At 45.0% G+C, this 20,770-nt stretch overlaps 1 protein-coding gene across 2 annotated transcripts; it reads right to left on the bottom strand.

Annotated features, from left to right (window-relative positions):
• Positions 1 to 7,139: 7,139 nt before the first annotated feature.
• On the bottom strand, positions 7,140 to 20,563 carry REST (RE1 silencing transcription factor). 2 transcript variants are annotated; one of them, XM_032108924.1, is made up of 4 exons: positions 20,513 to 20,563; positions 18,543 to 19,453; positions 12,525 to 12,608; positions 7,140 to 9,514 (listed from the first exon to the last, which is right to left on the bottom strand). In XM_032108924.1, the coding sequence occupies exons 2-4, from the start codon at positions 19,441 to 19,443 to the stop codon at positions 7,812 to 7,814; spliced, it is 2,688 nt and encodes an 895-aa protein (XP_031964815.1). In that variant the 5' UTR covers positions 19,444 to 19,453; positions 20,513 to 20,563; the 3' UTR covers positions 7,140 to 7,811. The 2 variants fall into 2 exon arrangements, with proteins under 2 accessions (XP_031964815.1, XP_031964816.1); XM_032108925.1 differs by having other exon boundaries at positions 20,517 to 20,538.
• Between the last annotated feature and the right edge of the window lie 207 nt (positions 20,564 to 20,770).

Consider the following 20,770-nt stretch of genomic DNA (forward strand, 5'->3'; position numbering starts at 1 on the left):
TGGTTTTGGTCAACCAAAGGCTTTTGTGACTCTGTCCCCTTTTTTTGGTCTGTTGTTGCATTTTTTTCCCTTAGAGGAAAATTAATCAAGGTATCTAAGGCCATTTTAGGCTCTATGGAATCAAAATGAGGCCAAAAAAAAAAAATTCTAGGGGAGTTGGAAGCCATTTTTAGTTTAAAAATCTTCTTTTTTTGTAAGACATTCCAGAACTGCCACTGAATGACAGGGTCAGAGTCAAAAACAAGGGTTGAGGCTGACCAGAAATTTTTTCCCCATTGTTTTCATCCACTGGTGGATATAAGAGGTCAAAACCAGATTACTTTGAAAGGAAAACGTTTCCTTTCCTCTGTCCTCCTTCTTCTTAACCGGTGATCTGAGTTTTGGTGATATATTTAGTGCCACATCGCTGCAATAATAGCAGTGAGAGACACACTAAAGACCACAGGAAAGGCAGAAGATCACAGAGAGATCATCAGGTTGGAGAGGGCCAAGGACAAAGCAGGGGTCTTTGCCTGAACAGAGCTGGCTGGAGAGAGAGGCATCCATTTCCAAATGAGGTCAGCTCGTGCCCTCAGCTCCCAGGCAGGACTTGAGTCACACCCATGGAGTGCAGAGCAAAGTGACCCCTAGAAAGAGGTTTGCTTAGCTCCAGCTGGCCGATGAGCATTTCACTGGATTTCAGCCCTTGCCAGGGCTGCAAGTTCATGCTGAGGCAAGAGACCTTGCCTGGGGCTAAGGGTTATGTCAGGGGACCAACAGGAGACCCCCATCCCCTGGAGTGGTGCTTGGAGGACCAGCCCAGGAATTCATACTCTTTGTAAGGACCAGCACTATTTAGAAAAGATAGGGTTTGGTGGATGTTTTTTTAATTAGAAGTGGGAAACAAGGAGTTACAAGCCTCAGGATCTGTGCTGTAAGTTACGAAGCTCTCAGTTTATTGCCTGTCTCCAGAGACCCTTGTGTAAAAGTAGGGGCAGTTCTTGTCTGAATTGTCAGAGCATTTCCAGGGTTTGCTGGCTAATGCTTGAAAAAAGGCATAGAAACCTTTGAATGAAAATTCTGTGACACAGAATTCAGGAGACTAGAATTAAAACAGAGCAAGAGAAAGAGCAGATTTGTGTAAAAAAACGCCCCACAAACATGTCTCTAGTTCTGCCATGGGGAGCTATTCACCTAAAAATGAACTTAAAGGCTATTGGTGACTTCATGGGGATCTTTTGAGTTTGAGGGCAGAGAATATGGGAAGGGATGAGAGCAGAAATTAGGTGCTCTCCATTTTTCCTGCCACTGTGCTAAAACTGAGGTTGGCATTGTGCTCCCAGAGACTGAGTACCTACTCACAGTCCAATCTTCTACTAAAATTATCCAAAGAAGTCTCACCTGAAGAGTTAAGTTGCTGAGTGCTGTCTATATATGAGCTGATAGATGCACTCTGCAACCACTCAGGGCACTGTCAACATCCCTGTTCCTGGCATCCCCTCTGAGGGACCCATCACTATCTTTCCACTCAACTTTTTGCCATAACTCTCCTTTGGCTGGTTTTGATGGAAACAATCCCATCAATAAACCTCATCTGTCCCTCACATGCAGCACAGCCTCTGCTGCAGATGACAGCAGCTTGAGCACTCTGACCTTTACAGGGCTAAAGGAGACCAAGAAGGCTCCTTTGACCAGCCCATGGGCAAGGGACAGGTTCAGCTGTCTGGCTTGAGCCAGGGTGCGTTGCTGCAGGTCTGGTGCTTCCAGCCAAGGGCGAGATGCAGAGAACTCAATTTACCAAGGTTAAAAATACAACCTGGGCAAGGGAAGGATCTATCCTTTTAGATTTACCTTTTCCTACATATAGCCTATGTTATACATATATACACTTACATTACATACAAGAACAGTGGTAAAGCCACTTATGACAGCATGGCTAAGCTTTAAAAACAAACAAAAGACAACCACCAAACCGAAACCAGGAACCTAGCATTTCAGCTCCTTCAGAGCGTTAGCAAAGCCTGAGTAAGGCAGCTGAATTAAGAGCTTGCTCTGTCCCTATACATGCCATCAGGAAGCTAAGCCATCCCCCACACAAGCCAATGCACCTTTCAGGCAGCTCAGTTTGTGGGCAGGATCTCCCACTGGCCTGCACGGTACTGCAGAGCCATGCGCTTGTGCTTGGCTACCTGGTTCTGTTAAAAAACAATTTAGCACAAAGCAGATTCTTAGCATCTTTTCAGCCTAGTAGGTTTTACCCTGGTTTTCTACCAGGAAAAAACCAGCAGGTTTTCTGCCAGGGTGCGAGGAACTAGTCAAAGATAAGGATGACCTGACTGCAGGTTTAAGGGAAAATGATTTCTCAGGTTGCCAACCTACTTGGGCTCTCTAGATCAACCACCTTGTCCTGAAAATGCCTTCCTGGGGGTGGGGGGCAGCACTAGCTGGTGGTACAAAAGGCAGGGCCTCCTGTATTGATGCAGTTTGAAATCATTAACTCGCACAACACAGGCAGAGGCGCTCACGTACCCAGCCCCCACCATCTCTATGCCATGCTCTTAGATCTCCCTTGCAGTCCGTGGGCAGGCCCAGGCACCACTCCTGTTCCCTGTCTGTACCATAAACTGCTCACATGCTGCCTACAAAACTTCAGGAGCAGCAACCCAAGCCTGCCCCTTGGCACTGACAGCCCCTGCCACACTGCAGCCCCCCAGGCTATGTCCTGTGGTAGCACTGCACCCTGCTCTTTGCTGCTTGAGTAACAACTGCACAGCTCAGAAACCCACATTTTCATGACAGGCTAAGATGACAGAGGGCAGGGGGGCACTGCTTATTAGAAAACATTTAATCAGAGACGACAAAAGCTCTAGGACTGTTCAAAGCTGCACATAGAGCTATCCCCCTATCAAACGGTTTGCCTTTATCCCTTGGCAAGTAGGAGTTGTTCTGTGCTAGTAGGAAGCAAGAATGACCAAGCCCCAGAAGGTAAGTCAGCATCATGGGCTAATCAGCCCAGGTTTTCTAAAGTGGCCAGGCTGGCAGAGGTGAAATGTCACCTTTGCAGGCTATCCCAGGCTCCACAGCTCTAAAGACATTTTCAACAGCTCTACAAGACAGTACTATAGCCATAGGGATGATGGATGACACAAATTTTTATACATCTATTGCTAATTCCCTGAGTGAGACTGCACCAGAGATCCTTCTGGAATGCAGAATGGTCACCTGCATTACCTCTGAAACTCAAATTTAAATCCCACAGCTTCCATCAAGCTGCCTTTCTTCTCCTGTGGCAGAGAATGTTGCCTTTCGTGCCCATTGGGCCCACCCTTCCAAATCACAAACCGGTTCAGCATTGTGTTTGAACCTCATCCATGTGCATGCAGCCCCCACCTTGCACCCTGTCCTTACTGAAGTGGACAGGGAAATGAAAACAAAACATTGAAGAGGAAAAAGAACGTTCTTCTGGAGCCACTGCCCCTGTCTGCAGTCAAGTCTGGCATCTCTGTACTGACTCCCCCAGTCCCATCTGCCTGGCTTGAGGTCTTCAGGAGCTCTGTCTAACACTGGCACTGCTCCTGCCTCTCATTACAAATGGCTTCCACAGCCATTAATAAATGGAAGATAGAAGCTGCAGGTTCCTTAATAAAGTTTATTTAATCATAACTATGCTTAGGAAAATACACTTGTAAAGGTTAATATAATGAAATTTAGTTTAACTTTATACTACATTTTGAACAAAAGACTTCTTATACATGATTTAGGTAAAAACAGGAAGTATGATCTGGCTCGTTTTACATCTATTACAAACGTAGAAAAGACTGTCATGCACTACAGTAGAGAGCATGAAAAAAATTACCTTTGGTTTAATTCAGAGAATACAAGTATTGCACTGTAAAAGCATCAAACATGGTGCAACTAAACATCATAAACATGTTTCCATGCCAGCTTACAAAAGTTTGTTAGCTAGTGTAATTTTAGAGGGGGGGAAAATATATGTACACATAAAACAATTTAATTAGCTATTTGGATTCTGTTAATATCATATGCACGCCACATATCTACACAACTGACATTCAAGAAAACTCTTGAATTTGATTTAATACCTTTCAGCTACATTAAATGTGTTGAAATCAATGACATTACTGTATCTTAACTGGCCTGTCAGCTGTTAAACATTCTTCTTTACATGACTAAAGTTCCAGCCTAGATCATCAAAATCCAGAAGCAGCAATTGCAATACCATGGATTTTAAGTGCCTAGCTACCCATTTCTTGACCATTTCTCCAGGCAGTTAGTTTGAGTGTATAGATTCATACAGAAAAGGCCCAAAACACATGACTCAACTGAGGGCTGGCAGTGTAGGGGTGTATAAGCGTGCTAATCCTTCCAACCACATATTGGAGGTTGAACACAAATACAGGTATTATTGCCAAAAAACACAAACATGCTAGCATTGGCAAACCCAACACAAAATAATTTAACAATATTGAAAGAGACCAAAAAAAAAAACAAAGGCATTGTTTATAGGGAGATACAGCAATGTAAGACCACCATATATGGTAGGCTACGTGACCCGCACTCCCCCTCAAATACTCATATTAGCAGTGCCTAACATTTGAGATAAACATAATGCATAAACACAATACATCCTTGCCTTTTTACTGTAACATAATCCCAAACCTTGCAGACAATTTCAACACAGTTCTGCACCAAGATTAGCTATTTCAGGACATTGTCAACGGGTCTTAGATAGAAAAAAATCAACTTTTCTTCTTTTTAATACGTTAATAATTTATTTTCAGTTTCTCATCTTGTGGTAGAAAACTCCGCCAAAGAGGAGCCGACTGTTGTCTTCGACGAGTTCTTGTCAGATCAAGCATTGAAACCTTGACCACTTCACAGAAATGTGCAGCACAGTATTTCAGGGAACCACCTTTGCTTTTATCTCACAGAGAGAAATTTAAAGTCAGTCAACAGCATCATTTTCATTTAAAAACAAACAGGAAAAAATTATCAGGCCAGTCCATGAGTTTACTTGAACATAGCTAAAGTCCTTGAAGTCTCTCATAAAATAGCAAGGATAGGAAGGGAGTTTTAAACCTCTACACGTACTGGAATTCCCAGCATCTGCTCATATCACTCACAAATGGTGGCAACATTTATATATAAAAGAAACACTACTAAGAGGAAAAAAAAATACATCTAAAACTATTACAACTGGTACTTTAGGAAAGCAATTCAACTACGTTTGTTTTCTTAATGTTTAACATAAATATAGTTGCAACTTGATCTTGAGTTGACAATGATTGTCGCAGCCAAGGTAAGGATTGAACACCATCTATGCAAACAAAAACTCACTATACATTATACAACTTATTTCTGCCATGAGGGATGCCTTCCCTCTCAAATCTTTGGCCTCCTATTACTAATCTCTCCCAAAAGCAGAAGCAATGTAGCATTGTTGCTCTCTATTCATTCACAGCAGTGGGTTTGTTTGGAGGGGAAGATGCTGTGGGGACAGTGAAGAATGGGGTTTATTCCAGAGCTTACACAGAGAGTTACTTGCAATAAAGTGCTCTGACAAATGCTGTCTGAGCTCTTCAACTCCACTCTCCAAATAACACCTGCCTCCAAATTTGTTTCTTTGGAGCTGTCCCCAACTGCTCCCACTGGAAAGGCAGCTAATGACAGTCGGAAGAGTGCACAGATGGGACCTGGAAGGTTTTCCTTCTTCCCTGCTGGTTTGGATTTTGTTTACATTTTGCCACTGGTTGGCAACCAGCATTTAGGTATGCCATCTCTCTTGCATTTGTGTGTGCTAGAAATGAAATCTGTTTAGAATTAAAAACTCCTGGTATGACATGTAGACCTGAGATGACAATCTGATCACTTATATGTTTCTCTCTGCATGGAAGCTGGATGGTTTTATTAAATGCAACTTGAATTAATACGGAGCAGAAATTTCTGCAGATTTTTAATGCCAGGTTTGTTGCTTACCAGTTGATTTATCCTTATTTGTTTGTTGTGGTTTCTTGTGTATGAGATGTTAGATTATATCACTGCTGCTATTTTATTGTTTTAAAGCTCTTGAAGTTTGACTGCTGTCCACCACAAAAATGAAAACGGAAGGGGAAAAAAAATAATCATCCAGACTTGCAGAATCTGCAGACTGTTTCCACTGAAAGCAATTTTTTCCTGCCTGGTGATCCCAAATTATAAATCAGAATTTATCACTCTGCATGTGTATTCAAAGAATCAGAAGTGGCATTTCCATGACAGAATAAATCTTGTAAAAGAGCGTTTTGGAGCTGCATGTGTATCCTTTTGCTCAAGGACTGTACAATTCTAAAGCCACTTAAAAATGCATAGCCAAGCAGTTCATAATTTCAGCAACTTCATGCACAGCTAATCACATCCCAGGAAAACAAGAAAAATCTGCAGTAAGGAGCATCACAGAAAGCTGCCACAGAAAACTGTCTCATGGTAAGCAACAAGTCTGAATGTTTTCAAATAAAAAAAACTTACATATACAAAACCAAACATGCATATATAAAGTGTACATATACTGCACAAGCGCTATTCCTAGAAGATTAAACTGCATAGGTAAAAATCAAAAACAAGTGCAACATTTTAAGCCCTTAAAGCACAATCAAAAAACAAAAAGCAGAAATTAAAAATAACAAACTTGCTCCCCCACAACAAAGCCAATTACATATCAGTGATTAAGATATTAATCAAGACAAAGACTTTCCAATCAAAAGTTGGAAGTGATGCCTTAGGGTTTAACTTTTATATTTTTCAAATCCTGTACTGCCTAGTGTGTAACTCTGAAGTTTCGTGTGGCCTGTTAGCTGCTGCTCTCTCATGCTGGTTAGACATAACAAACCTCTCTAGGTTTGCTCTCCAAGGACGCCCAGATTGTCCTAGGTCCAAAATGTGTAAATGAAAATCTTAAGAAGGGGGGTAAACCTGGGGAAATTACATCATTAACTGAAGTTTTAATTGGAGAATTAACCCTGATATGCAAATGAACCAAACTTATAAAAGTGTGAAGAAGAACCCGTGACCTGCATCCATCTTGGGTGTAGCCTTTTGACTGCCCAAGGTGTACCCTGAAAGCCCTTCAAATAAATACCTACCTTTATTCCCTTATTCTTGTCTAGCCTCTGTTTTTAGGTGGCCACCCCAGGCATCAGAAGGACTACTCTCAAATTTTGGCTCATCATTCACACTTAGGGGATCTGAAATGTATGTTCATAATTGTAATTAGCTTAAACATTTATGTTCATCACTAGCCAACTTTGATTTCTTTTACAAAGTGCTCTTTATGTAATAGAAGCTATCTTCCTGGTAGAAAAACCATCAAGTAGTTTAACACTGAACATCAAGATACATTGAAAAGAACTTAAAAAAAAAAAAGTGGGAAAGGGAAAAAGGGAGAGAAAGAGTTGGCTGCTAGAACAAAAAGCAACTTATGCCAGTGGCTCTATAAACATCCAACTTGTATATTGTTAGCTCCAGTCTTGTTCCTAAAACTCAGTTTATAAAAGAGCTGCATAAGCTAATAGACTAGAAGCTTACAGTGACTTTATAGGACAAAACCTTATACACCCTACCTGCTTTCTCTAATTAAGAGATCCAATAGTTAATGAGTTCACCATGACACATAAAGTTGTCAAAAATATTTTCAACTTAAAAAAAAAAAAACTAAACCAAAAAAGAAACCAATGCAGACACTAAAGCAAACCATGCTTAAAAAAAAAAATCTACAGTATTTTTACACAAGCTGTGTAAGATCTTACAAAAGAAGATTCCCCAAACCACAGCTACTTCTACTCCTGCCCTTTTGCTGCCTTCTCAAGATAATACACATTAACTAAGTGCCTGTTGAGGTGCTTGCTGTATTCACCTTCCTTTTTAAATGAGCGGTCACAAAAAATGCACACATAGTTCTCCCTGGCCACCGTGGTGTCCGGAGCTCCTTGTGACATCTTTGGACTTGTTTCCTCTTGTACAGAGCGAGCACCATTTAACCCCGAGTCATCGCTTCCTTCTGATATGTTGTCGCTGATGTCGCTGCCTTCATGGCTGTGGATGCCCTCATCCTCATCCATTTCCTGAGACTCATTCACGGCTGTGTTATCCCGAGATAAGGACAGAGCCACTTTAGGGCTTTGTGTACACCCTTCTCCAGGCACAGGTGCTGGCGCAGCATCTCCTGTCGGCTCTGTCGCTGGCAGGCATGTCTTGCTCAGGTCCATCAGGTCTGAGTTACTCTCAGTTTCTGCCACAGTTTCCTCTGGCTCCTTCTCAGGTGCCAGATCTGGTATCACATCCATGAGCACATCCAAGCTTTTTTCAGAAGACACTGCATGGGAAGGTTTCTCAGAGCAAGTGTCTTCCCCTCTGTCCACCTGTTTCTCCTCCTCCTTTGCACCACCAGTGTCTTCACCCTCACCTGCTGCTGCAGGCATTTCTTGGTCCTTTACCTCAGCTTCTGTGTTTGCATCCTGAGCTGGCAGATAAAGCTGCCCTGGGCCTTGGATGCAGTTTCCTTTGGGATCAGTGCTCTCCCCACTGAGAGCATGACCACCATTGTTGTTTAATGCCACTGTGTCAGTGGGATCTTGCTCCTTCTGGTCACTGCCCTCAGTGTCCAGCTTCACACATCCATCTTCTTCTTCTTCTGTAATAGGATACTCATCTGGCATCTCCTCTTCCTCAATCTTCTCCTGATTGAGTTTACTGCTTTTTTTACTATGCTTAATTTTCAGAGCTTTCTTTTTTCTGTTTTTCTTGAGGCAGTAATTTTGCTTTTTAGGCTCTTCCTCTGGTGCAACATCACTTTTTTGAGCTTCCGGGCAGTCTCTGGGTTTAGCTTCCACTTTCTTTTTCTTTTTTGTTACTACTGAGGTATCATTTGCAGGCTCTTGCTTTGAGGAAGTTGCCTCAGTTTCTGCCTTTCTTTTGACCTTCTTTGTTTTACATGTTTTCTCAGTACTTTTCTCAGTTTTAATATCCACCTCCTTGTTTTCTGAAGCCGATTTCCGACTTCTGGTTGTCACCTGGCCCGCAGAAACATTGTTTGTTGACTTCTTTTCCTTTGCCGAATTATCTTTTTTCTCCACCTTCACAATTTTCTCCGTTTTCTTTGCAGCTGAATCCCCTTTCGTTGGTTCCTTCTCCACTTTGTCATTACTGCTCTCAGAAAAGTCAGCTTCGCTCTTTTTAGTCCGTAGCTTCACCTTTGAGACATCCATGGTGATGTCAGAACAATCAGGATGCCTGGACTTGATGTGATACTGCAGGTTACATTTTTTAGACGCTGCATAATCACAGACAGGGCAGAGAAACTGGCGCGGGTTGACATGGAGCTCAACGTGCTTTTTGAAATTGCTGCGGTCAGCGGTTTTGTAGTTACAGTGCGGGCAGATCAGAGGCTTGGGCCCATTGTGCACTTGCCTCGCATGACGAGTCACCTCGTGCTGGTTTGAGGCCACGTAGCTGCACTGGTCACATTTGAATGGCTTCTCACCTAAGGAAAGGAGGACGGAACAGAATGATGGTGATTATTAAGCATGGTGGTTTCGGAGCAATCACGTCCCACTAACACAGATACAGAAATATGAAACTTGAAAAGGATAAAAAAAAAATTATCCATGCGCCTTTAAAATTAAGCAAAGTCAACATAAGAAATCCACAAGTCACAAACACATTCACGAGACACTAAGAAAAAAATACAAAAAAAAAAAAAAAAAGAGAGAAGGGGTGAGGGTTGGGAGGAAGGGGATCCAAAACCAAACAAGCAGTAACAACGTCACAGGTTCTGGCTAGGCATACATACCGGCAGAGATCTCTCTACAGTAATATTAGCAAATGGAATCCATACCCAACTGGTCCATTGAATGCATTGTAGAAAAACGGAAATGTAACATTTGATGAATAGCAGTTTCACACAAGCGTTTCAAAAAAAGTCCAACTTTACACAGATTTAGCATACTTCATGTTTGCATTGAAAAGGAAATGAGGGAAAAGAAGCTGGCAAAAACCTAAGAACATGAAAGGGGTGCCCAGATGATCTTTACCTCTGAAAAAATTCAGTTCAGTGTTTTGGTGCCTCCAACACGTGGTACATTGCCTGCAGGCTACTCTTGGCAAGTTAAACAAACATACTTCAAAGCCATCATGTTACTATTAAAATCTGCATTTATGTTAGTGCAATGACTCTTGCAGAAGTGGTCCTGAAACGTTCTGTTTAGCACATGCCACTGCAGCAGAAGTAGCTTTCCCTTACACATCAAAGCAAATAGGAAAAACACTTCTAGTGCAACAACTCAAGTCCAGAAATACTTCGGGAGCATCTGTGCATGTGCCAATTTAGCTGAGGAATTTGGGATGCTCCTGAGCTCTGAACCAGCATCTCAAAACTGATCTGCAGAACTAATGCATGCTACTTCTTCAGTATGTTGAAAATCCATTCTAGTCCCTTCTGCTCCCATACAACAGGGCTTCTCCCTTCCCTGCAACCCACTGCCCATACTCAAGCATGCTCTGTAGCATGACTCAGGAGACCAGCCAGCCTGCAGTGAAGATGTGGTGCCTGTGTGTGTTAACCACGTATCTGCAACACCCTCACAAACTCTAGAAAAGCTGTGCTGCCTCCCTGGCAGGAAGGAGCGGGACACTTGTTTAAGAGTCCAGATCATTTCATGTCTGTCTGCAGCATCTAATTATTATTTAAAGAAGAGCTACTTTGATTCCCTCCCTCTCCACTTTACTTCCTTCTTTTTTTCTCCCACTTCCTGGTGACATTTTCCACAAGTTTAAGCTTGATGTGTTTATTGCTCATCCTTCCTCCAAGTATAGAGCCTTTATCACCTAAATTTCAAAGAATAGTTCTGTGTTACACTGGGGGAGGACAAGAACAGCCTCTCTTATATACACATGAACAAGCTGTTCTAAGCGCACAGAGTGCTCAGAGGCAGCTGCAACAGCGTAACTCAAAGATAGCATGTGAAGAGTTTGTGTCCATCGTCTCTACTAAATCCAGGGGTTTTACTGCGCAAGTGAAAAGGATATGTACCAATATGGCTAAAAAAACAGCTCTGAATTAGGCTCTAAACCACTGTTATTTGCCATCCGGCATGGGAAGAAAGCTACAGCACCTGCGAGCCTGTGAACTGCAGGACTCCAGAAACTGCCATAGAAAAGGTGCAGATGTCTGGGCAATGCAATAAAACATACAGCAGAATTTAGGGGAGCTAGTAATACAGCACCCCTGACAGCAAAATCATGCCTTCCCTCAGAGACCTTTGAGGCAAGGGCCACAGGCAGATCACACTCCTTACCTCCCTCAGATTTGAGACTTCCTTGAACAGAACAAGGGCGGAGTAATATGCTAGTGACATGGTTTCCAGGCTCGGTATTGATGAAACCATTTGCAAATTTGGTGGTTCATTTGCAAACCAGAGGTTCAACCAACTATTATTTTTGTTTCTGAAAGCAGAATACTACATTCACAAAATTCTCACACCAAAATACTGACATGACATTTTAAAGCTGGCTATTTTTAATGGGCCCAAGCCTCACTCCACTACAGTTAAAACTGACTGACTCCTGGTTTCAATTAAAAGCCTCATCAATTGAAATTGAGACAATTACTGCTCAGGAGACTTCAACTCCTGTTTGCCAGCATTAGGAATTCACCTAGGGCTGGTCAATTCAGATTTTACAAAAACAAATCAAAAGCACAGGCTCAGGTCTACCTGAACTCCCCTATAAGAGTCATAAAGGACAACTATGCTTGTGTCTATGGTGTTACAGCTCCCAAAAATGCTGTTAATTCATTCAAAAAGAGATTCACGAGCGCAAGGGCAGATATTTGTAACACCACACAGCTCATGACCAGTAACTGGAAATAAAGGCTAGTGAAAATTGTTAATTTGGCTTTTAGTGCAATGAGACTGAGTTACTTGTGAACATCCTCTTGAGTTTGCTTTTTCTCCTGTGTCTCCCTGCCACAAGCAGACACTAATTTATATCACTGTGTCATACTAAACAAAAGCTCAGAACCCCTAGATGAGATCCAATCCCAGACATCACAGAGGAGACTCTCAGCTACTCAAAATTTTCCCAGCTTCACTGATTTGAACTCAGCTATGACAGCAGGCAGAGTACAAAGATTTGTTCCTATATCATCACAATGTTGTATTTATTCCTAGATTACTAGGACTACTAGAGCAGTCCTATGAATATCAGAATAGATCTTGAAAAGTAAAAGGATATATTCCCATTATCAGTTATATTCATGGCACTTAGCATTCCTTAGCAAGACAACCTTCCCCATTATAAAAGGAGCTAAAAGCTCAGGCCATACTCGCTAAGATGGCATCTCACACAGAACTGGGCAGGCTGCTTTAGGTGGCCCTTCTGGACCCAGGATCTGGCCCAGATGACCTCCAGAGGTCCCTTCCAACTGCAACCATGCTGTGATACTGTGACCCACCCCCTTTTCCTCAGTCACGCTGCTGCCACTCTGTACCAACCTGAGTGGGTGCGCATGTGCCTGGTTAAATGCGTCTTCTGAGAGCTGGAATAAGGACACATCGCACATTGATACGGTCGCTCCCCTGCAAAAACAAACAGCAAAGTAGTTACTGAAACACAGCAGATTCCCAAACTTGGTTACAAAGCCACACAGGGGAGGCTGTCACAGATCCTCACACTGTAGAGCACGTTATCTCGCAGCAAGGGACAGTGAGAAGTATATGCCCAAGCTGGACCACTGCAACATGTCATGCCTTATGAATGAGGGCAGTGAAAGGGCAGGATATGACAGAGGCACATTCTAATGTCCACCTGGGGTCAAGAGTAACCTCAGCAAAAAGGTGATGAGGACAGACAACTTTAAAAAGCCTTAAGCCACCAGAACTGACTTCCCTACAGCATTTTCTCCCAACACTCAGAAGATGCACAAAAGATCCTGTAAGAAACTAGCTATGTTTTTGCTTTGCATAACATCTTACACAAAACCTCCATGTTTAATTTGGATTAAGATGTGGTACAACCACCAGAACACAACTGCAGATAGACCAAGTCTTTACTTCCAAAGTTTTACTGGCAGAGTGAAAATAGCTTGCAGCATGGAAAAGCATGATGCCCTGCTCAGTGAAATTATGCTGCTAGCAAAAGCTTAAATGTAGCATAAACATTTCTTTTGAAGACTCAAAACCCCATGCCTGAAGAGTTCTTGGTTCTGGAGAACTAATGGAAACTAAGATGTCATAAATTATATCTCCACTGAGGACAGTCAGCTTGTAATTGTAGCTAAAAATTGTATCAGTACAATGATACTCGAAAATCTTTTTCAAGTGAAGACAAGCTCCAAACAAAGGCAGACAGTTTTATAATTAACATGTTAGGCAGGTCCAGATAAGCACCAGGAGGTTTTGCCCCAAACTGCTAGCACACTGTCTCCACTACAAAGACTTTTTAGTCTTGGGTGGACGCCCACAAGAGAAGAGAGGAGGGAAGCTGAAAAGGGAAAAAGAAGTTACTCAGTCATAGTATTTATTCAAATCATACCCAGAATTACACTACAGCATTTTGATAAATTTGCTACGTATGAAGCATACAACCAAGGTGCTCTCCAAATCACAGAGACCTGGACATCAGCAAAAGCCCTGCACACGGGCTATGTGTTCACTCTCAGAAGCACACCTGTATCTGCAGCAGCAAAGACCTGCATCTGCCAGTATGTGATGTCAGGCTCCGCTGCTGGCCTGTGCCAAAACAGCAGTAGAAGCAGCCTTTGTAATGCAGATTAATTCCACATTTCTTCCTTCCATCCAACATTTAGACTATCGTTCTTGATTAGATCAGCAGTTTAAAGGTAAATTCACCCTAACAACCACAACTCCTCTCCCTTTCCAATTAAAACAAAGTAGGAGATTGGTGCAATACACACAGTAAGATTAAGTCATGTACAAGGGAGGGGTACTCCTTTTGTTACAAAGAAATGGTTTTGGTTTTAAATGACTCCTTACAATTAAAAAATATGTGGCCGAAGGTCCTGGAATATTCAGTCATATCTTCTTCCCATTACCTGAAATTTCATATCTGTAAAGTTACCTACAACGTTAGGAATGTGAAACAGGCTTTCTTTCATGCCCTTTTTTACATAGGGCACAGCCACAAAACATACTGGATTTAAGCATAATGAACACAACTAATTTAAAATGTGTTGTTGCCACTTGAGAATTAAATGCATTGTACAGGCTGTTCTGTCAAATACAATCCCCCAAAGGATATGTATTGTAATTTTATAAGCTCGTTCATTATATGCAAACGAGCCATCAAAAAAACCTCTCCAGAAGACACTTACAGAATAAGCTGCAATCTAGCAAAAGCTTAAGCAGGCACTTAACTCTATGCAAATGAACAGGCAGACTGATATCGGCATACAAATTTAAGATCATCTTGTTAAGGAAAGTTCCCACCATTCAAGAGACTCTGGCAGCCACACTCCCAAGGCCAGACTGCTGGGTCTGAAGCCCCTTCACGGCAGGAGCTCCAGTGACCCAACACGTGCCCCACTTGACTCCCTGCACACCCCACTCACACAGTGTCAGACCAGGTTTCCTCACTAGTTTGACCCCAGGTTTCCCAGAGCAGAGTCTCAGATGTCTCATTCCATAAAGCCACTTACTCATGGCACAGTAACACAGAAACACCCGGAGCTGGTGCCTCCAAAGAGGACCCCCAACGATGGAACCCCTGGGCTCTTATACCCTCACAATCTACCCGCACGCAAGTCTCGCTCTTCCTCCCCAGCCTTTGCTCCTGCTGCTGAGCCTCTCCATGTCCATCTACCTCGCTGGCATCACCAGTCTTCATCTGCTTTGTTATCCAAAAGGCTGGCAGTCCATGGCTCCTGCTGTGCCTCTCAAGTGTCCATTCACCTGGCTGGCACCACCAGTACAGGGTTGGCAATTCATGGCCTCTCTGCGCTCTCACCCTGAGCAAAACCTGCATCTCGAACTGCAGCTTGCACACTGAGCTACCTGCACCAAAGGTATTCCTCAACAATGTCTTGATAAAGCCTTTTTTAATAATGCCAAAACTAGACACAGAACATTGTAACTGCCTGAAGCAGATGTCTTAGTTATATAGTCCTTCAGATTATTTTCAACGAAGTTTTCTAGAAATTTCTTCTAACAAGCAAAATACGGAAAAAAGAAAGAGAACAATGCTGCACTGTCTTGCACATAGTACAGCTTCAGGATCAGCAGGTAAATCAAGTCAAAACTTGGTCTAAAAGGTCTAACGAGCACTAACGAGCTCAGGTAGATCTGTCCCTGACACAAAGAGTCCTTTCTGCTCCAGCAGCAGAGGGAGGGATTGCCCTGAACATCTCCAGCCACCCACTGGGCAGCAGACAGGCTCTTCCAGATGCAGCTTTCCCAGGTGGCAAGTCTATGACCATCTATAGGGTCCTTGAAACATCCGTCTGCCCAAGGTCCCCCACATTTGTCAGCAGCCTGTCACACAAGCACTGTCACAAGCTGCAAGGTATCTTCAGTACAGGGTGGGCTCTGGGACACCTGCTTTTCAACATGGATGCAAGCAACAGGCAGGCAGACAACCTCAGCCTGCCTTCCCGTGGTCCCCAAGCATGCAGAGGATAGGTATGTTTCCCAATCATGCATGCAGCCCCCTTCCCTGCTCCTGGCCACGTGCTCTGGTGTTTGCATGAGCCCTTAGTAAGGCAACTAAGTTCACTAACCAGCAGAGAACCAACCTGGACAAGAGGATCTCCTTTACTCCATTTTAGCGAGCTGAATCAGCTAGTCCCAGGATACAGGTAGAAAACTGAGACTGCCTTTCTCCAGCAGCAGCAGCACATTCACAGTGGAGTGAAACCCCACTCTGTACAGTCAGTGTTTCAGAAAACTGTACGGCTCTAACACAGCAGAATCAAATTAACTGCAAAGAGGCATTTTCCCCCACAAAAAAAATTTTTTTAAAAAGTCTGGTGAAGAACATAAAACAGGAGAAAGAAAAGTATCTATCCAAAATTATTTCACCTATTAGCAATCAGGAAACCAAAGAAACAAACAATTCCAACTTTCTTCTTTAATATTCTGAACCCATAAAACAGGAAGAAAATGATGGATGGATGTATCCCATTCATTTTTCCCAACAAATATGTTTTTTGGTTTCAAATGAAAACTACAATCCAAAGCTATTTTGGTATCATTTAGACAGTTTTTACTAAATTCAATACTGTTATGTAAACAGTCTGCAAATACTTTTGACTATAAAATATCTGCGGGTGTTTTTTCAGGATTTTTTGGGGTAGGGGTTGTTTGGGAAGTTTTTTTGTGCATTCTGGTTTTGTGTTTTTTAAGGCAACTTATTACACACTAACATTGGCAGAGACTTTTAGCCTGGTATATAAAATATACCTGCCAGAAGCTTACTCATTCTTCTAATACCCAGCTTTAACAGTCTCCTCCACAAAATCAATGTTACTGGAAACAAGGCACATTCCTAAATCATTCTACTAACATATTTGGAAGTTTTTTATCAAGCAAGAACTGCCTGAAACACTTTAACTATGTAGTTATGAAGTAGCAAAGAAACACCTACAAGGGTAGACTAAAACATGCCGAAATCATAATCGCTCATTCCAGCTTAATTACAGTAATGAAAAGAACCAGAAACCTTGACTGCACCACTGTCTTCAAAGGAGCAAAAGAGGATCTGGATATGCTTGATTTTTTTAAAGTTTAACACAGTTCATTGGTAAATTGGTCAAATGCAGTGATAAGAGAGCGCTTCTTCAGCAAACATGCTTTCATGGTTAGTTTCTGTAAAACTCAACAAGTGCTTTCAGAAATCAGAAAGGGGGACCTAATGTCATCCACAAACACAAGCAGAGATTAATTTAAAGTTGAGACAAATGTAAACTAGACAGGAACTACAGCACTGGCTCACATTTCACCATGAGTTCCCCACATGATTCATTTAGGTTTTTTCTTACTATTTTGACATTTTTACCTGGTCTCTTTCCTGTTATCTCCTACAAAACACACAAAGAAAATGATCTGGAGGATAAACCACACCATTTTCCTAATACCTCTCACAATAAACTTTATTTACTTGTTTAGAAAAAAAATACTGAGACAGGACTGATTTTGAAACTGATGGTATCCTCTGAACAACAGCACACAGCTATTCTTAGGAGAATAGTATGTCTTAAAGTACTGAAATTCCCAGCAGACCCTCCCAGCCTCAACAAAGCAGATACTGAAACGAGCCGACGAACACAAACTCCTGCACACTTAAGCTCAAGCCCAGCCCCGAGGCCTCCGGAGTGCCCAACCCTTCCAGACAGCTGCAGCCAACTGAACTGAAACCTCCAAACCATTCATGCCTCTGCTGTGACAAAACACGACTTTAAAGGAGAAATTCCCCAGTGCTTTGCTCAGCCAGCACAGTCTAAAATAAAGGGGAACCAAGTCAGGTGAGCACACTAGGAGATGGTTAACAAGCCAACCCTCTCCACAGAAAAGCCCTGACACGGTGGAAATAAAAGCTTCTAAGAAGCAGCAAGGAAGCTCTGAATTGCCCTCTCACTTCCACAAAAGGGATTAGGAGGCATAGTAAGTGTACCCCATGGCCCAGAGAGGTGACATGGATATGATAACCCCTCGTTGAAAGGAGTTTTGGTTCGTCAGAACTCCCCATGTGAGAGGCTGGTGAGGCTCTCTGATGAAAAGCAAGGTATTTCCTAAGTCACCTGTGGTCCCAGCTCACAGGATGGCAGCAACACTGCAGGTCCTCTGATTCCACTTGGTATACACCAGGGAAAAAGGGGCCTCACACTGTCCCTTCCAATTACAAACCGAGGCTAGGAGAAGTCAGGAAGTCAGGCCAGACTCCCTCGAAGGCTTCCTATATGGCAACAAAAGTATGTGTCTACTTCTGGCTGCTGCAGTGATGCAGGCCCTAGAAAAAACGAAGCCTCTGAGCATTAAAAGGAATTAATTCACTGTTCAACTCTTATTCTGACTTTGTGGATGCTGGATATATACTCCTTTGCATGTATATATCAGCTCTTTCTTCTCTGTAATTACATCTTAGTCAAGTTTCAGCTCAGTCTGAAGGTACCATTTTCAAAACTACCTATGGGATTCAGGCACCTTTTGTCAACCTGTTTGTTTTGGTTTTAGAGTACATCAGGTTTTGGCGTTGTAGACCCTGACAATTACCACTGGCACACTTTGTCCTGCCCTCTTCAAAAAACTGGCTTAAAATTACTAAACAGGATGCCCTTCATCTTCTCTTGGGCATCTGAAATTTCCTCAGTCCTCTAGGACTGTAGACTGGAGCTCAGACCAAATTCCATGAGGCTATAACCTGGTAGAACCAAGAGAAAAGAGCACAAAGCTTTATCAGGGTAGAACAAACTTTGCAAAAAGAGGACTCTGCTTGCTTCATTCATCACAGATTCTCAGAAGTCTTACTGCATTTCAGTCAAAAAAAGATGAAAAACTTACCTGTGTGAGTTCGAATATGTTGAATATAATTGTTCTTCCTGTCTGAAAAATAGGAGCACTCTGAGCAGGTATACACTTTCCTGGGAAAATGATTTCTTAGGTGTTTTTTCCAGTGATATTCACTGACAGTAGTGTAAGTGCATATGGTACACTTGTAGACTCTCTCGTTTTCGCCTGCTTTGTTGTGGTGCTTCAAGTGAGCCAGATAGTGATCATATCTGTTAGTGTTATAGCCACAGCGATCACAACGGATTGGGCCCTTAGAGAAATCCACCTCTTCTGCACTGCAGGAATCAGACTCCTTCACCTGTGCTTGCTTTTCTGCATTTTCTTCCACGAAAAATTTCTTAGCACTGTGAACCCTGATATGATGCACAAACTCCTCTTCAGACTCTGCCTCGTACTGGCAAGGCTTACAACGAAATGGTTTGCTCTTCAAGCTCTTACACTTGTCCTCTGTGCTTTCTGGAGTACCCAGTGCTTCCAATGAGACATCTTTGTCCACACTGGGAGTCTTAGGAGGGGAACAAGCAGCTGGACCTTGAGTTTCCACACTAGGAACCTCAAGGGAGCTTAATTCCATATTTTCAGGTGCTTCACGGTCACTCTCCGCAGCCTGGGTATCTTCCATACCCTCTCCATCACTATCTGAGAAGTTGCTGTCCCCCACCGTTGTCAGTTCTGCCATTTGTCTCTCTTCTCCAACCAGGTAATCACAGCAGTTGCCACTAACTTCTCCCGTCAAGGCCACATTTGCCAACATAATAAGCTGAGGAGCTGCCAGCTCAGCTTTAGAAAGGTCCTGTAAGTCATACATGTCATTGGACAATGCCATGCCAATATTAGAACTGCCAGGAAAGAGGCTGTTCCCACCAGACTGTCCCAGCACTTGAGTTGCCATGGCAGTAATTCTGTTGGAAGAGAAAAGGAACACCTGTAAGCACCCGAGTGTGGAAAACCCTCCTCTGCTGTGTACTGTCGAAGCAGCCCTCCAGGGAACACCAGCGAACTAAAGCTCTTTGCTGACGTGTTGGGGCAGCGGGAAGCAGAACCCGGAGCTGGGGGACCTCGGTCCTCGCCCGAAGGGGCTGTTGAGCTCTTGCCTACGTGTGGTGCAGGATCCCACCGTGTGGAGGACGGGTGGGAGGCGCTGACAACGGGGTCCCAGGGCCCAGGCGGGGCTCCGGGCAGGCGAGCGACCCCGGGCCGGGCTCCGCGGCTCCTGCCACGCCAGACACCGGGGGCCCGCCGGTGGGTGCTGCGGCCAGGCTCCACCGAGTGCCCCTGTCCGGCCGCCGCCCGCCCCAAGGGCCCCGCCGGGCCCAAGGCCGCCAACAAAGGGGGGCGGCCCGGCCCTGCGGCGACCTCCCCGCGGCCCGGCGCACATCCGCCGGGGGAGACGGGCCGGGCCGGGCCGTGCCCCCGCCACCCTCCCTCCTTCCCTCCCTCCCTCCCTGCCTGACAGGCATGCGGCCATTTTCTGCCTGCCCACACAAAGCGCCCTCCCCGCGCCGCCCCCGGCCCGCCCGCTGCCGCCGGCCGGTCGGGACGTCCGGCTTCCTCCTCCCCCCGCGGCGGCCAGGGCAGGGCAGCGGCGCCGGCGCGGGGGCGCGGGGCGAAGGAAGCGCCTCGGTACCGGCAAGGTCACGGCGGCCGCGCCCACCCGATGCCCGGCTGCGGGAGGGGGAGCGAGCGGCGCCCCGGGCCTGCGCCCGGGCCCAGGGCCTGCGGCTGCGCCCGGCCCGGCCCGGCCCGGCCAGCGACGGCTTCGCCTTCCGGCGGCGGCGCGGCCCGGCGAGCGCCCCCGCGGCCAGCGCGGCTCCTTAGCCGTGGTGCTGATCGCCCCGCGGCCCGGCCCGCCCGGCCGCCCCCGCCCGCCCGCCGGCCGCAGATCAGCCCTGGACAGCGCCTCTCGCCCGGCTCCCGGCCCCCCCTCCCCGGCCCCGCCGGGCCCCGCCGCACTCACTCACCCACCGGCGGCGCCGGGCCGCCCGGCCGCGCGGCTGCTGCGGGGCGGGGCGGGGCGGGCGGGAGGCGCTGCTGGCGGCGGCGGCGGGCGGAGGCGCCCCCGCATTCCAGCACACAGCGCGCAGCGGCGGCACCGCCCCGCCCGCCCCCGGCAGGAGGGGCCGGGCCCAGCGGGGTCACCCGGCAGCGGCGGGGGCACCGGGCGGGCGGCGTGCGAGGGGGAAGGGGCACCCGCCCGAGGGGAGGGTTCGTACCCAGGA

The sequence above is a fragment of the Corvus moneduloides genome, chromosome 5, assembly GCF_009650955.1.
Source record: "Corvus moneduloides isolate bCorMon1 chromosome 5, bCorMon1.pri, whole genome shotgun sequence".
Taxonomy (NCBI): Eukaryota; Metazoa; Chordata; class Aves; order Passeriformes; family Corvidae; genus Corvus; species Corvus moneduloides.